We start from the raw sequence: 17,095 nt of genomic DNA, 5'->3' as shown, positions 1-17,095 counted from the left end.
GGCCCAAGAAGACTATGCATCTTGTCCACAACTTAACAGATACTGAGATCGAGCTAGGGTTTGGACTCTGTTCACCACACCATTTCTTTCTTTGGGAGAAATGGCAGACAAGACCACTGTGGTAGACAGAACGGTGGCCCCTCAAAAGGTCCCTGTCCTAACCCCCCAAGCCCACAATGAAGGGACAGTTTACCTTATGTGGTAAAGGGACTTGGCACATGTGGTTCAGACTCGAGATGGGGGATTATTCAGGATTATCCAGGGGGGCCCAACCTAAGGACATGAGTCCTTCAAAGTGCCAGAGGGAGGGAGAGAAGCGTGTCAGAGCCGCGGTGTGCTGGCTTTGAGGGCAGAGGAGGGGGGCCACCAACAGTAGCCTCCAGGAGCGGGCAGCGGCCTTCAGCTCACACGTTTCTGGGGAGGAAACAGGAACCTGGATCCTCCACGTCAAGGAACCAAGTTCTATCACAACCCATGAGCAGGAGGCGCATTCTCCCTCCAGAAGGCACAGCATCTGCTCACGCCTGGATTTTAGCACAGGGAGACCTTTGAACTCCGGAAACTGTGAGATAGTATGTTTGGGTTGATATGAGCCATTTTGTGGTCATTTCTGAGGGCAGCGGTGGAAAACTCATGTGGTCACTTGCCCTGAAAACTCTGAGCAGAGGGCCGCCTTCGAACTCCACACGGCTGAGCAAGGAGCAGGCCTGGGGTTGGGGGGTGGGCAGAGGAAGGAGACCAGGCTGCCCTGGATCCCCCGCAGCCCCTGAGGGGTGGGGTGAGGCCGGGAGCTCCGCCAGCCTTGGGATCACACACCTGGCGTGGGTCTGGCGTCGCCGCTTCCTGGTGTGGGGCCTTGGCGAGAAAATGGCCTCTCTGAGCCACCCTCCTCCAGCGTAAGTTCTCTACGGATCCCTCCAAGAATATCTACTCTCAGGCCCCAGAGATAACCGTGGTGAAGGGGGCTTGTCAGCCACACAGAGCGGGTCCGTGAGGGCTGATTTTTATTGCCCCTATGACTTCTATCTTCCTGTCGTTTTGTGTTCTGTGTTCCTTTTCCCTCTGAGTCTTACAACATCACTGAGAAGCCGGGTCACTAGTCCTTTTAAGTGATCCTCGCCCTCTGCCCACAGCTAAGCAGAGAACAGGATGTGGGGTCTGGGGGACTCCGCTCTGGATCCTTGAGGCTCTTGTCTGGGCCTGACCACAGATACTTCTGGCAAACCGGACATAGGGCTTAGTTCTTCGGGTGCCAGGAGGTACAAATTTCAATGCCACTGCCACTTCTTGCTCTGCTTTCAGAAATAAAGCATAAACCTTCCCTAAATGGATGCAGGGTGCCTGACACTGGTTGCAAAGAGATGCTACCATCTGTGATTGAAATTCCCCTCCTAACCCGGTGCCTTTAGTCCTGTTGATCTCCCACCGGTCTCCCATTCCTTCTACGATACCTCCCAGCGTGGAGCCGTGTCGACGCACAATAACCATGATCCTAATACCACCTGGCACTTAGGAAAAGCACCCGTAACCAGCTTGCACATGCCGTGGCTGCTTCAGCCCGGTGTTTCATGATGGACGAACTAAGACCTCAGTCAAGTGACTCATCTAGGGTTATGCCAGCAGTGAGTGACTGAGCTCACTCAGCCTCATGACTTAGGCCCAGGCCTCTCCCTCTATGCCCTGTTGACAGTCATATGTGTGCCTGGTGATCATGCTTATGGTCTCAGGAGGGATTTTGGCCCCTGTGCCCCTCAGAAGTCCAGCTAGCCTGTGCCCTTTCCCAGCACCTTGGTGTCTCTGTCCGCTGTCCCAGCACAGACGACAACCCCTGGGGAGCCCCTGGCCCAAGACACTGCTGTTAGCCTGGTGACAGTTGATTACATGGGAAGTAGAAGGATGGACGAGAAAGGGCACTCCCCTTACCTTATGAGCGCCTGCTACATACATTCACCGTCTTATTCTTGTCTTCATGAGGACCAGAAGCCAGTATTTAATTAGGTACCTGCTGCACAGGTGGCGAAGCAGTGAATCGGGGAGGCCACATAGCTTGCCAGAGGTCACCAGCTTGTAAATGGACCTCTCCACTAAGACCCGGATGGTGCCTCTGGGCTGGGCGCCTCCCATTAAGTCACACCCTTAGCATTAGCCGTGCTCCTGATCCCACCCCCTGCAGGCCTCTGGGTAAGTCAGGAAACCTCTCTGGACTTTGCTGCCCTCGTTTGTCCAATTAGAGTTGGCTCTTGCCATAAGTTGGGGCCAACCACAAGGTTGGAGAGTGCAGTCTCCACACTAGACCCCGCTCACTTCTGACAGCAAGTGCAAATTCAGGGGTTTCCCCAAACCATCCTCAGGCTTGACCACCCTCTAGAAAGACTCACAGACCTCAGTGAAAGCTGCTATAGTCACGGTTAAAGTTATACAAGAAAAGGATGTGGATTAAGACCAGACAAAGGAAGAGTGGCACAGCAGAGACCCCAAAGAGTTCTCAATGCAGAGCCCCCCAGTCCATTCCCTGTGGACTCAGGAGGGGTTACTATGTCGGCACTGGAGTGTGATAGCAGATGCGGAGTAGCACCAGCCAGGGAGGCTCACCCACACCTGGTGGTCAGAGGTTTTATTAGCGCCCTGCTACATAGGCATGACTGATTAGTTGATTGATCGCCCCGCGGCTAATCTCAGTCTCCAGACCCACTGATACCATGTGACCCTAAGTCACATGGCCTTTTGGCCTGATCAGCCTCCACTCTAAGGCTCCAGAGTGTGACCACATTAATGGAAAATCCAACGAGCTGAGCCTCTGCCCTAAACAAAGGTATTAGCTGCAGGGTGCAAAGGCCAGGCTTCTGTTTGGGAAAAGTCAAATTCCTTACTACACATTTGTGAAGTCCCTTCCAGCTTTTTCACTGTGACACTCCCAGCATTCCTCCCCATGGCCCGTGGGACTCCTGGGCTAGTCCCCCTGGTACCAGCTCCAGCCCAGTTCACTCAAACCACTTGTCTGGCCTCTAAGTCCTCATTTCCAACCCCCCTGCCTGCTGCTTACCGGCTATTCAGTTCAATCATAGCATGTGTTTATGGACCAGCAATGATGAGCCGGGCACCAGACTATGTGGATGAATGCCACCCTTGAGCAGGTGCGAGAGTGTAAGTCGTAGGAACAAGGGCTAACACAGAGCAGGGCTCATAACACAGGCTATTTTGACAATGTTCCATCGACAATGCAAGAATCATGGTTGCAATCAAAAGAGCATTCTCCTGGAAAGTTGCTTGTGGGCATTGTTTCCAGGGAGGTAAGTGCTCCACGCTAAGTGCTCCACGCTGGGGACACCTCAACCAACAGATGTGTCTCGGATCTGCTCCAAGGGGGCCGTTGGATTAAAGGGCAAACCCAATCTCAACGAAGCAAACAAAGCCCTAAACCAGCATCCTAAACGTAAAGAAAGAAAAGTCTTCATTTGGGGAAGAAATATTGGGTTCGGGGCTCGTTTGGCTTTTCTAGAAGTTTATTATTCCTTTAACATTTGCTTCTTCTTATTTCCACGTGTTTCCTCAGCCTGGAATTGCTGGCAGATGTTCAATATGCCTTCGGGCTTCCCTTCTATCCTGTCTACGAGGGGCAGTTTACTCTGGAGGAGAAGAGCCTGTCGTTGAAAATCATGCAGTTCTTTTCCAACTTTGTCCGATCTGGGTGAGTGGACGTGTGTGCCCGCTGCCACCCTCACGCCTGCCTCCCTCCCTCTGAACGCAGAGGCCACATGTTGTGTTGATGGACTCACCCTATCCCCCTCTTAGAAGCTGTGGTCACCTGCCACCGGTCTCCCTGTCTTGAGCCCCCTCTTCTGGCCCAAGTGACCTCTGTGTAGATTCAGCTCGGCAAAGGCAGGCTCCTGCCACACACCCCTTCATTCGGCCCCATTCGCTGGCTCTCGATCAGGTTCCCTGAACCTCAGTGCTACAGACGTGAGGGCAGGAAAGTCTTTGTGGTGAGGGCGTCCTGTGTATCCCTGGCTGTTCAGCAGCTTCTCTGGTCTCCACCCACTAGATGCCAGTAGCACCTCACTCCAGGTGTAAGAACAAAATGTCTCAGATGGTGCCAGATGCCCCCCAGGAAGCACAATCACCCCAAGTTGAGACCATGGTCTTAGAGGATAGAATTCAGTTAAAACATTCAAGAAAAAGTCATCATGTTTCATCCGTAACCTACTGACAGTCGGAATTATAAAATCCAACCATAATTAAAAGCAGCACAAAGGGACACCTGGGTGGCTTAGCAGTTGAGCATCTGCCTTTGGCTCAGATCATGATCCTGGGGTCCTGGGATTGAGTCCCTTATCAGGCTCCCCGCAGGGGAGGAGGCTTCTCCCTCTGCCTGTGTCTCTGCTTCTCTCCGTGTCTCTCATGAATAAATAAATAAAATCTTTAAAAAACAAAAATTAAAAAAAATAAAAGCAGGGCAAAGTAGAACTTTATATAGTTAGTTGTAGGAATTGCATGGAAAGACATTTCTTTTCATTCAGATTTAGAAAATGTTTCACTGGGGAAGTGACATCGAAGCAGGGGCTCTGAAGGACAACAGGATATTCAGACCCAAGGTGCCAAGCAGAAGGTGCCCAGGAGGGGAGGGTATAAGCAAAGGCACCCTTGGGTGGAAGGGATGAGAAATGTACCTTGCTTGGTGAATGTCAGGAGGTCAGGGTGGGGGGTGGGCGTTGGGAGGTGGGCCTGGTGGCAGATGTGGAGGGGCACGTGAGCGTGACAGGTTATGGCATCCACTTCATAGGGAAGATGGCTTAGGGGTCAGGCCAGTGTGCCTGGCTCGGGGCCCCACCTTCCTGCCCAGGCCTTGGACAAATGAAGGCACTCCAGGCACTGGCTGATAAAAGGCTACCAGGATAGAAGGGGACACGGTGGCCTCATAAGCATTCAAAGAGCCAGAAGGGCAACGTGTGCTCCTGAGGAATGCTTCTGAGTCATGACCTCCTGTCTTTCCTCTTCCAGAAACGGGCCTTTCCACCTGTAATGGTGTGTAATGGGACAGGTTAGAACACAGCCCAGGAAATGAGATCGGGCAGGTCCAAACCCTGCTTGGCTGCCTAAAGATACGTGACGACCTTAGACACCAAGCCCAAGTGGAAAGTGATCCCAAGTGATAAAAGGAAAGACGTGTTTCTTTCATGGGTGTTTCCTTCTTGTTTTCCCAGAAATCCCAACTACCCGCATGAGTTCTCAAGGAAAGCCTCTGAGCTCGCAGCCCCCTGGCCTGACTTCGTCCCGCGCGCTGGCGGGGAGAGCTACAAGGAGTTCAGTGTCTTGCTCCCCAATCGCCAGGGCCTGAAAAGCGCTGACTGCTCCTTCTGGGCCAAGTACATCCAGTCTCTGAAGGCGGCGGCAGGTGGGGAAGCAGGAGCGGCAGGGGGGCTAGGCAGTAGGTGGACAGGTGGGCAGTTCGGCCGTAGCATCTAATGAACTCAGTGGCTCCAGGCCTGGGCTGAACGTCCTGGAGCCACTGAGTCATGGAAAGTTGTCAACACGGCCCTTCTTCATGAAGAGCTCCCAGTCTGGGGACCTCCTATTCTGATGGGGCGCCCGGAGGGGAAAATGAGAGAGAGAGAGGCATGGGGCAAGGAGGACCCCAGGGCCCCAGGAGTGGGATGTCTAGCCAGGAGAGGTGGGCTAATATCACCTTTTACGAGCACTTCCTACAGAGTAAGCGTTAAGGAGAGGCACTGAGTCATACTGAGGGCACTGGGAATACAGAATAATACAATGCCCTTAAGAAGCTTCCGGTAGAGTGGGAAAGTGAGTGATGTAACCCAGCAAATGACCCTCAGCTGTCCCTGCCCAGTGGAAGTCTGTGCCCAAGCCAGTGGGAGCCCAGCGGAGGGAGGGTCTGAGAAGGCTTCCAGGGAGGTGAATGGCAGGGCTGAAGATTTTCAGAATGACAGGAGTGCAACATTCAGCAGCCATGTGACCTTGCCCAACATCTTTGAGACCCTCAACACTGCATTTAGCCTCCAAGGCCAAGTGGCTCTCTGTTGAACCCAAGTCCTATTGTACCCTTATGATGCCCCGAGAGCCTGGTGATGAACCTGGTGCCTGACCTCTGGAAATGCCCCTCTGTTGAGCATTCACAGGGAAGGTCCTTCAGAGGCTGGGGTCTCTTAGGGCCAGAGGGGAAGAGATGAGGGAGGAGTCCTGACCCACCTGGATGAGCCTTGCCCCTCCTCTTTCAGATGAAGCCAAACAAGAGCTGTCAGCAGAGAGTGAAGAGGACGACGAGCCAGCTGACTCCGGGCTGATAGGAGAGCCAGGCTCCAAGAGCTACAGCAAGTGACCATCTCCTAAGACCCTCCTGCCCAGCCTGCCAGCCCCATCTCAGCCTGCCACCAAGGGCATCTTATTCTGTAAAATAGCCACTAATTTTCAATAAAGTGCATGCAGTAAACCATTGGTGACTCAGATTTGTAAATTCAAGACAGTCCTTGGGAAACAATGAACTACATCTCTTTTTAAAAAATGATTTTATTTGTTTATTTGAGAGAGAGAGAGAACACAGAGGCAGAGGGAGAGGGACAAGCAGACTCCGTGCTAAGCATTGGGCCCAATGTGGGGCTCCATCCCAGGACTCTGGGATCATGACCTGAGCTGAAGGCAGACACAACCAACTGAGCCACCCAGGCACCCCAACACCAAACTATGTCTTAATAACCTTCCTGAGGCTTGAATCCCAGGTTGCTGTTTCCTTCCAATCAACATCTATGGAACATTCTGTGTACACCAGGCCCTATGCTGATTGCCAGGGAGGCAGAGATCCTGCCCTCTAGCTGGAGAGAAAGGCAGGTGAACAGACGTGAACAGTAACACAAGAAATGGGGATGCATTGAGGGAAGGCCCCAGAGTGATACAGTACCACCTGCATGTTAGAAAGGATCCTCTTGTGAAGGTTCCAGAATAGAGGTGGGAGACCAATGAGGCTGGTGCGATATTCAAAGAAAGACAATGAGGTCTGAATCCAGGAGATGAGGGGAGAGGTTGGCAAAGGCCAACCTCTTTTGAAGGATTCTTTTTTTTTTTAGTTTTTTAAATTTATTTATGATCGTCACACACAGAGAGAGGCAGAGACACAGGCAGAGGAAGAAGCAGACTCCATGCACCGGGAGCCCGATGTGGGATTTGATCCTGGGTCTCCAGGATCGCGCCCTGAGCCAAAGACAGGCGCTAAACTGCTGCGCCACCCAGGGATCCTGAAGGATTCTTTTGAAGCAGAATTGATAGGACTTGATTGAATGTGAGAGAGGGAGTTGGGGCAAGGAGATAGAATTATTATCCCAATTATGGTTTCTTTGGGTTCCCAGATGAGCAACAGATTTGATCATTTACTCCCTTAAGGGACATACTTATGAAGGCAAATCTGTTTAAAACTCTCTCCCTCAATCACACACACACACACACACACACACACACACACACACTGAACCCAAAGTAAAAGCAGATGGAGCCAATTAACAGTCTGTCATTTATAAGGCATGTCAGAAGATATGTTTACACACATCACCTGATTTGAGCACAGACCAAACTCAGGGATGGTTCATATGTTGGGACCATCACCCCCATTTGCAGATGTGGAAGGTCAGTCTCAGAAAGGCTTGTGATGTGCTGTTATTCATACTGGAAGGAGGGGGAGAATTGGAGTTTAACTCAGGTCTTCTGATTTCTCTATTTCCTTGCACTTCCTGGACTTCGGATGGGTCTACAGCCACACTGTGTTGTGCAGAACCTACTGTAAGCACTGAAGACCTCAGGTAACCTCTCACCTGCTTAGAGGATCAACCAAGATTATTCAGTACAAGTACCAAACACTCAACTCAAGTGCCTAAATGGAAGAGGGAGGTGGTCCTAGGATTACTCAGGGTCCCAACCTCTTTCTGGCCCTCCTCTTTGCTATCTTCAGCACATGGATGATGCCTCACTTCGCTGACACAATAGGGCCGCCACAGTTCCAGACATCACTTTGCTCCTGATGGCATCCGTGCTGGAAGCAAGCCAGACATGGCACAAAGGGCCTTCCCTTCAAGTGTCTCCTTCTTTTCTTGGAAAAATTTCTTTCCCAGAAATTCTGGGCAAAATTCCCTTTACATCTCATTGACCATAAAGGTGTTGTGTCCCTACTTTTAGACCAGTCACTGACAATAGGGAATGGGCTCACCATGATCTGATTAGACAAACATGACTTATTCCCTAGAGTATATTCCCTAGACATATTGTTGTCCCAACAAAGCTGGAGTGCAGTTAGCAGAGATGAATGGGGAGACACTTACTGGGTAGAAGCATAGGAGTTTCCATCCACCACACCTTAGCAGGGGCTTTGAAATAGATAGATCTGGGCATGGTATCATGCTCTGCCAGGTGTTCATGGTAGTGGGATGACTTGGACTAATTCCTTTAGCTCAGTGATTCCCAGCCTTGGCCATTGGCTAGAATCATCAGGATCCTTTCACGAAATTGCAGTACCAATGCCACATCCCAGATCAATTAGATCGGACTCCTGGAGGGGGTGGGTGGGGACCAGGCATCAGGGAATTCCAATGCACAGTTAAGAATGGATCCTGCTCTTCTCTGATCTTTCTTTTCCTTCCTTGTATAATGCATTCCATTAAGTTTACTGGGTGAAGTATGCTTTGCAAGGGGTATGCTGGAAGCTTTTTAATTTCGGCCTAGTATCCGTTTGTTATAGGAAGAGTAATGGCCCTCCCCAAAGATGATATCCCAATTCCTAGGACCTGTGAATAACTGAGGCTACACTGAAAGGGGGCAGTAGGTCAAAGATGAAGTTAAACTTGCTAATGAGCTGACCTTAGGATAGGGGAAAGTATCTGTGATTACCCACATGGGTCCGATGAACAACAGTGTAGTAACAATCACCAGGTGGATCCTCGGAAGTAGAGGAGGGAGGCAGGTGCGGGGACTGGAGAGATGCAGTGTGAGAAGGACTCAGCCCAACGCTGCTGGTGCTGGATATGGAGGAGGGGATTGAGTGGCCTCTAGAAGGTGGAAAAAGCAAAGAAATGCACTCTCCCCTCGAACCTCTAAGAAGGATTGCAGTCTTCCTACACCTTGATTTTAGCCCACTGAGCTTTCTGTTGGATTTCTGACCTATAGAACTGGGAGATAATATATGTGTATTTTTAAGCCCATAAATTAGTGATAATTTGTTACAATCTCCATAGAAAACTAATATATTGTTATCCTTATTCATAGGCATAGTGTGTCCTACCCCTGGATCAAACCTCATCATTTTCCTAATAATAAAACATCTGCTCCAGACCAATATCAAAATCCCCAATCCAACACCAGGAGCCCTAAAAATGGATCATCCACATTCTTTAACATGGCTGGAGTGGATGATGGTCTAATGTTGGTGGAATCAGGTTGGGTCACCCCCTTTGTCAGCTCTGCACTACACCTAGGTCTAGTACCAGATGGCACCTGCTATTTGTTCTCAGCCTTTGAAGATTGAGCTAGAAAACATCCCATTTTAACATCCTGTTATAATAATAATAATGCCTACTTTGCAAATCTGCACTGCTGATGAAGGGTGCTAATGTATGTGAACAGAAACAGTGAGGCGGTGTTCACAAGCCATATAGTTAACAGTCCTTTCAAGGCACAAGAAAGCTATAGATGGGCAACCTGGGGGGACCCAAAGGCCAGGCTGTCTGTGCCCCTGCCTGGAACAGCTCACAGAAAAGAGTGACCAAAGAGGCAACACACCATAGTTAAACTGTTTGAGCTGAAGGGGGCCTGAGTGCATATCCTTATGAAGAAGTGAGCCAGGGAGAAGGGCACGCCAGGCTCCCACAGCCAGCCCCTGCCAGCCCCTGCCAGGACTGGTTTCAGATGGCCCCTAGGAACACTTGGGTAGCTCAGCATTGAGCATCTTCCTTCAGCTTAGGATGTAATCCTGGGGTCCAGGGATCAAGTCCCGCATCAGGCTCCCTGTGGAGAGCCTGCTTCTCCCTCTGCCTATGTCTCTGCCTCTCTCTCTGTTTCTCATGAATAAATAAATAAAATCTTAAAAAAAAAAAAAAAAGAAGGGTGGCCCCAGGTTCCCACACCACCACTCTCTCCTGCACCACAGAGATTCCCCTGGAAGTCCTTGTCCATGCGCAGATGGGACAGGCCAGCCTGATGGGCACCAGGGCAGCCAGGAGACATCACAAACTCTTTTTCCTTCGGCAAAGATCAGAAAGGGCACAGGACACCCAGCACCAAAGTCAGGGTCACTGAGAAGTCAGGAGGTGAACAGGGCAGCACCTCACAGTGGGAACCAGAGTGACCTTAAGGATTAGCTAAAAGAGGAATTAAGAAAGGAAGTGAAAAAATTTGCCTTAAACCCAGTCATTAATCTGAATCAGCTTCCTCTTGAACTGGAAGCCACCCTGAAGGACAAAGAAGGAGGCCAATGAATTTTTCAAAGGGAAATTATAACATCAGCCTGCAAGGGCCTCCGCCTCCCAGGGCCCTACACAGACACCACTGAGTGGCCAGAGCTCAGCGTCCCCCACGGTCCCTGCTGGAGCTCAGAAGACAAGGACAACTCCTCTCAGACCGTCTAAGACCCTCAGGCAGTGGTTCCAAGCAGGAGTGACCACGTGAAAAATGTGAGATTCCCAGTTTTGGAATCAGAGATGCCAATCTTTTCAGAATGAAGAGGTCTAGGGCAGGGTTTGTTAAACTATATTTTCAAATAAACAACACCTGGATCTAAGGAATTACCTCTCGTAACCTCCATCTGCCATCATCCCCTCTGCCGGTCATCCCCATGACTTCAGACAGTGTGAGTTTACCTATTTCTGGGATTTATCAACTTCACACCGGACCTGTTGATTCCCTGCTGACATAGATGAGGGTTTTGCCCACTTAATCCCACTCAGATTCTTCACACATATCTCCAAAAGCAAGATGACAGCATAATTCTTATTTCCTTTTTTTGGTTACTTTTGTAATTCTTCTCCTCTTCCCCTTCCTCCCTCCTCCCTTCTTCTTCTTCCTCTTCCTCCTCCTCCTCCTTTTCCTCCTTCTTCATCTTTGTCTTTGTCTTCTTCCTCTTCTTTTTCTTTTGAGAAACAGTGAATGAGGTGGGCAAGGAGACAAGGGAGGGGGAGAGAGAGGATCTAAAGTAGGCTCTATGTCCAGCATGAAGCCCAAACAGGCCTTGATCTCACGACTCTGAAATCACAACCTGAGCTGAAATCAAAAGTCAGAGTCTTGATGAACTGAGCCACCCAGGTGCCCCTACTTTTATAATTCTTAATGTATTTTTCTTATTCCATCAATGTCCCAACAATTTCTGGCTGATGAGTCTGTTGGCATCCCTAAACCTCCTCTTCTTTTCCTTTTTGTTTTCACTGTCCTTGTCCTTGGGTTTACTTTGTCCTGCAACCTCACCTGAGCCTTCCATGCTTTGTTTTATAGGGTAATTCTGACAACTGAAGACCTATTAACTTCATTTACCATATTAAGACTTTATTTATATGTCACTGGCCAAGCAGTGTGCTAGGATCACACTCTCTCTTCTCTTGGTTCATGACGTAACCTCAGGTCACTTGCACAGCCATGTGTCTACCCTTAAGAGCAAATAGATTCTCTTGTATGATACTTAACCAGTTGCTTAAGATCATGCTGCAGTCTAGAGAAATTTCTGTTTAGACCATAATATTATGGTGAAGCTTCTCATTTCATCTAGCATTTATAATTGCTTTCTTTCTCCCTCCCTTCCTTCTCACCCTCTTTTCCCCTTGAACTCTATGCTGCCACCCTCTCTTGGAGAACATGTGTGTTTTTACACCACCCATGGTCAATCTCAGCCAGGTTTGGGAATCACGGCCTTAAGGTTTCCGAGATAGAGGTTTTCAAGTATTTGGTTTTTGGAATCAGACAGAAGTTTGAGTTCTGACTCAGCCACTCACCAACTGAATGACCCAGAACAAACCCCTTGACCAATCTGGGCATTAGCTCTGGCTGGAAAATCTGGACAACTCATCACTCTCCTCACTTTGCTGTGAAATACCTATGGGGCAAGAGAAATGAAGGCCCTGCATAATTAGAATTTGATGAACAATAATTAGATGTTTTCTCTGCCAATATAGATTTCATCCAGCTCATTCCCCACTTCAGGCCAGGCCCTCGACTTGGTGGTAAAAGTACAAAGATGAGTGATCCTGCTCCAACAAGTAAGAAGCTGGTCACAGTGCAGTGGACTAAGTGCAGTGGTGAGGGCAAAGCAGATGTTTCGGGAGCCATATGAGGAGCACCTAAGTCAAACCAGAGTGTTCTCCACAAGGTGACCGGAGCTGTGTACAAAGGACAATAAAACTAAACATGACATAGAAAGCTTAGGCATCCGGGGACACTTGGGTGGCTCAGTGGTTGAGCGTCTGCCTTAGGCTCAGGCGTGATCCTGAGATCCGGGATCGAGTCCCGCATCGGGCTCCCTGCGAGAAGCCTGCTTTTCCCTCTGCCTATGTCTCTGCCTCTGTGTGTGTGTGTGTGTGTTTATCTCTCATGAATAAAAAAATAAATATTAAAAAAAAAAGAAAGAAAGCTTAGTCATGTGGAGATGGCATTCTAGGCCCCCCCACCCCCACCCTACTGCACAAGAGAAAATAACACTTGTTTCCAGCATCTTACAGGAGCTCCGAGGGTATGATAAAGACTGAAAAGCCTCCACATGTTCAGGAGCTGCCGTGGTCATACCCAGGCCACCCCCACTTGCTGGGCGGGGAAGGGGGAGCTAGGTCCCTTCTGAGTTCCTGTCCATCAGTCCCCGTCCTTCTGGGGTTCCTGGGGCCCTGCTCACTCTCCTTTCTTTCTGTGGACCTGCCTGCAACCAACCAGGTGCTCTGCGTTCTGCCCCCAGAGCAAGACTACCAAGTCCACTGCTGTGCCCGGGGTACCCCATCCCGACTGTGCCCATGGGAGACAAACATTCTGGGCCATTCCATGTTGGAAAGTGAGCGATGGTCACAATGAGGAAAGAGACAAGGGATCTAACCAGCAGACTTGGGGCCATGACCCTCAGGCATCTCTCCCAAAGTGCCGGCTGGCCTGGGCCAGAGTCTCCTTTGTAAGGGGAAATGGGGCCTGGTGTCTACCTAAGGCCTTTGCTGGTCCTTTCCACCATGACCCTGGGGTCCCTTCATATCCCTTTTTCCTTCTTATTTAAACTGGGGCTCATGAGGTCTTCCCTCCCTCTGAATGACTTTTGCCACCTTCCTCCCCAGCCCTCACCCAGCTGTCATGAACATTCTTGAATCCAGTTGTATGCCGGGCTGCAGGTGAGGGAAAGAAGGGGCACTCTGATCCCTTTCAGGAGGAGATGACATCTGTGTGTGTCTGATTGATCAGCTGGAGATGGTCATGGGAGACCTGGGGGCACGGAGTTCCGGGTAGAAGAAATAGCAAACAAGGACAAATAAGAGGACCTTGCCACCCCCATGCACCACAGACAGAGCAGAGACCTGGGAGTCCCAGATCCGTTCCATTAGGTGGCAAGTCCGTGTGACCTCACACAGCAGTGCAGGTGTCCCGACCTGTGTGGTCCCAGGGCAATATGAATCAGGGTGAGATGACACAGCGCGGAAATGCCGGAGCTCGGCCTCAGGTTCCCAAGCCACCGTTTCTTCCTCCTTCTGGTGTCCCTCCCAACTCTTGGCCTTTCTGAAGCTTGGTTTGATTACCTGGAAAACAGGAGAAGAAAACATGCAACTGCAGAGTTGCTGTGGCCACAACAAAATCATGGAAGGGCTTGGAGGCACTGCTGGCCTCTGAGCATGGCCGGTGGGAGGGACTTGGCTGCAAGTTGGGAGAGGCCACACCTGCCTTTGAACCTAGGCTGGCCAGCGCGGTGTCCTGGCCCATGCTACTTCACATCTCTGAGCACCTTCATGTCTCTGAGCACCTCCCGAGTTAGGAAGCAAGGGCTATATCCCCACCTCCCCAGGATGCTGTGAGGAGTAAATAAATAAACACCCAACGATGGCCAGGACAGCATCCGGCACACTGTAACCGTCCAAGAGGTGAATTGTCATAATTAAGAGCAATTCCAGGACGGGAGGTGAGTTTCTCTTGGGAGGCAGCGCTTTTTACTTAGAGGTTTCTGGTTCTCTGTCAGGGCCCTTCTTGCTTTGCTCAGCAGCATATATGAAGCACTAATTTCTTCCCAGTTCTCTACAAGTCTGCAGACTGAAGCCTACAGCTCATTACCCTGTGGGGATGAGCTGTAAATACACCATGTCATTAAAAAGAGGAAGGAGTGCACCTGGACAACCAAGAGCATGTAAATTCGGCCGGAGGAGACTTCAGAGCCCAGAGCTTCCCCTGCCCACCACCCCCCGCCACCCCAGTCATCACAGTTCCACTGGCTTCTGCAGAAGAAGCCTCGGCATCCAGGTCAGGGACTGCAGGTCAGCCAGCGACCCCTCCAGCTGCCTCAGGAACCCCCACCCAGGGGTCCCTCACCTCCTGGTGGAAGAGGGCAGTGACCCCTGGTGGCTTGGTCCCCAAGGGTGTTCTGTTCCCCTCTGTGGGCTGGAGGTGTCTTGGGTGTCTCAAACCAGGAGGCACAGAGGGGAGAGAGGGTGTGTGTCTTGACTGTGCAGTGAATGAATTGGATGATCTTGGGCACGTGATCAGACCCCCGGCCCCCAGTTTTAGCATCTGTTCGGTGGGCTGCCCTTGAACGTTAGAGAAGATGCAGGAAGTGCACCTGACACATAGGAGATGTGCAACAAAAGCAGTTTCTCTTTTTCTTCCTCCTCCTTCTCTTTTCTCTTAGCGTATCATTTTCCAGTATGTATCCCAGGTTCTTAGGAAGTTCTTGGCACACAACGAGCACTCAAGGAAGGCCTTTTTTTTAAAGAATGAAGGAGAGTTCAGATTTCTCCAGCTTGGAGTCTTTCAGAATCATTAATGGCATTTGCATCATGGGACAGAATTCGCCATGGAGTGTGGTAGACAGTATAATGGCCTCATAAAGATGTCTCTGCCCTGGTACCTGCCTAGAACCTGTGGACAAGCTGTCACATGATAGAAGGGACTTTGCAGGTAAGATTACAGTCAGGGTCTTTAATATGAGAAGATTTCTGGAGTGTCTTCTTGAGGGCCCAATCTCATCACATGGTCCCTTAAAAGTGGAGCACCTTCTCTGGCCCGAGGCAGAAGAGATGTGGCTGAAAGGGAGGGTATGGAGATTCCAAACAGAAGAAGGATTCATCATGCTGTTGCTGACTCCACGATGTGGGGGTTACAAGGACCAGACAGCAGCTTCTAGGAGCTAAAGGTGACCCTGAGCTGACAGCCAGCAAGGAAATGGGACCTCAGTCCTGACCCACAGAATCTGTGATGGAATACATTTGTGTTGCTTTCAGCCAACTCGTCACGCTAGCAATAAGCAACCAACACACAGAGCCTCCAGATTATGAAGTCTGAACCATCAAGCCCTTTGGCTCATATATACGTTTACCAAGCACACCGGAAGTGTCACCATTACCACCATTTGTGGGTGTTTACTGAGAGCCAGGCACCATGCTTGTGGTTCTCACATTCTTCTCTTCTCTAAATGTCATGCCAACCTTCAAGATCTCTCACTGTATGGCTTCCTAGGCCCATGACCCATGAGGCCTTGGCCCCTAGGGTGCCAGGCAGGGTAATTTAAAACCAATAAATTTTAGCTGGGAACATCTTGGGGGAATTCCTTTGGGACTATCCCATGCAATGGGAATCTAATAATATTCCAAACGAAGTCAAGATTTCCCCCCAGATTCCATAAGCCCTGTCTTTTTACTCGTGCCCTGCATCCCTTCCCACTGCAGACATCTCCTCACAACTGTGTAACACCTTACATCGATTTGATGGTCATGGGAGGAGTGGTGGGGCTATAGGGAGCAGGTGGAGAAAACTTTACTGGAGAGAGAGCTTGTTGCTTCTTCCATCTTGAACCACAATATCTCAAGTTGGTCATGCCCATGTACGGGGCAAAAATAAACATAAAAGCTGTCATTTTCCTTCCTTGCCCCTCTTCTTGCTCACAGGGACTGAGACTGGGTCAAAGATTTGGGTGCATGATGGTTAAGACAGAGACGTAGTAAACACAGTCAGCTGGGCCGGTGACTTCCTCTTTAAAGATCTCCAGAGTGTCTGGGCTCCAAGGGAGACCAGAATGTTTCCTTCTGAGTTTATCTCCAGTTTTCAAATTAGATATCTGTGCAGATGGAAGAATTATGGCTACCCCACTCTTACTGATGGGGAAGTGAACTTAGCAGGATTATGTGCGTTTCCAGGTGTTCAGAAATGTCTGGAAGGAGACTTCTGTGAGACACAAGGGCAGGGACGGTTCTTCGTCATGTATAATAACCCTGATGGAGGCCAACCCCGTCAGGCATCTTCCTGTGCTGCTCAGAGAATTCCTCATTCCCTTCTCACATGAAATGAGGAATGAATAATCCCTTCCACCCAAATCCAGAGGCCTGAGACACCCCGCCCGGGGCCACACCCGGGAAGAGGGATCTGGATCTGGAAGAGTGACTTGGGAGTCCAGCCGCAGGTGTCCCACCACACTGCCTGTGTGCAGTGCCAGGGAGGGACTGGCAGGCCAGCTCTTTGAAGGGTGAGTGGATGTTAACCATGCAGGGGCAGTGGGGAGCTGCCATCAGGCCGAGGGCCCACCATGAGGCAAATTTAGCGGTCAGCGTGCCAGGGGTGGCCGAAGATAGTCGGACTTGAACTTGAAAAGCTCCTGCAGAGTCCAGTAGGTACAGTTACGGTACGGGCGCTCTCAGCAGTGGGGTGGCAGTGGGGGAGCAGGCTGGGCAGGACTGGAGGACATGAGCTGAAGGCTGCAAATATCTCCTCGTGCCCCCAGGCCCAGCCAGCTTCCGCTTTTGCAGGGCTAGCACTGGTTGGGCTATCTGGCCACATTCCTGTGGGCTGAGTCCAGAGGAGATGGGCTCCCTGTGTAGGGGACAAGGCGGCCTCCAGGGACTCTGTATCCCCAGTGACTTCACCGGCCACAGAGCCGCCCAGCCAGACAGCAGAT

The 17,095-nt window shown here is 50.5% G+C and overlaps 1 protein-coding gene across 1 annotated transcript in view; it reads left to right on the top strand.

The window, feature by feature from the left end:
* Positions 1-6,448, top strand: part of TG (thyroglobulin) — a 245,642-nt gene extending 239,194 nt beyond the window's left edge. Inside the window, exons 46-48 of the mRNA XM_025993474.2 lie at positions 3,554-3,688; positions 5,202-5,392; positions 6,234-6,448. Coding sequence (XP_025849259.2) covers positions 3,554-3,688; positions 5,202-5,392; positions 6,234-6,334 — 427 coding nt within the window. The 3' untranslated portion in view covers positions 6,335-6,448. The remainder of the gene's footprint in view (positions 1-3,553; positions 3,689-5,201; positions 5,393-6,233) is intronic.
* The last annotated feature ends 10,647 nt before the right edge of the window (positions 6,449-17,095 follow it).

Source organism: Vulpes vulpes, chromosome 13, assembly GCF_048418805.1.
Source record: "Vulpes vulpes isolate BD-2025 chromosome 13, VulVul3, whole genome shotgun sequence".
In the NCBI taxonomy this organism is placed as follows: domain Eukaryota; kingdom Metazoa; phylum Chordata; class Mammalia; order Carnivora; family Canidae; genus Vulpes; species Vulpes vulpes.
This window is presented reverse-complemented; position numbering and strand designations above follow the sequence as displayed.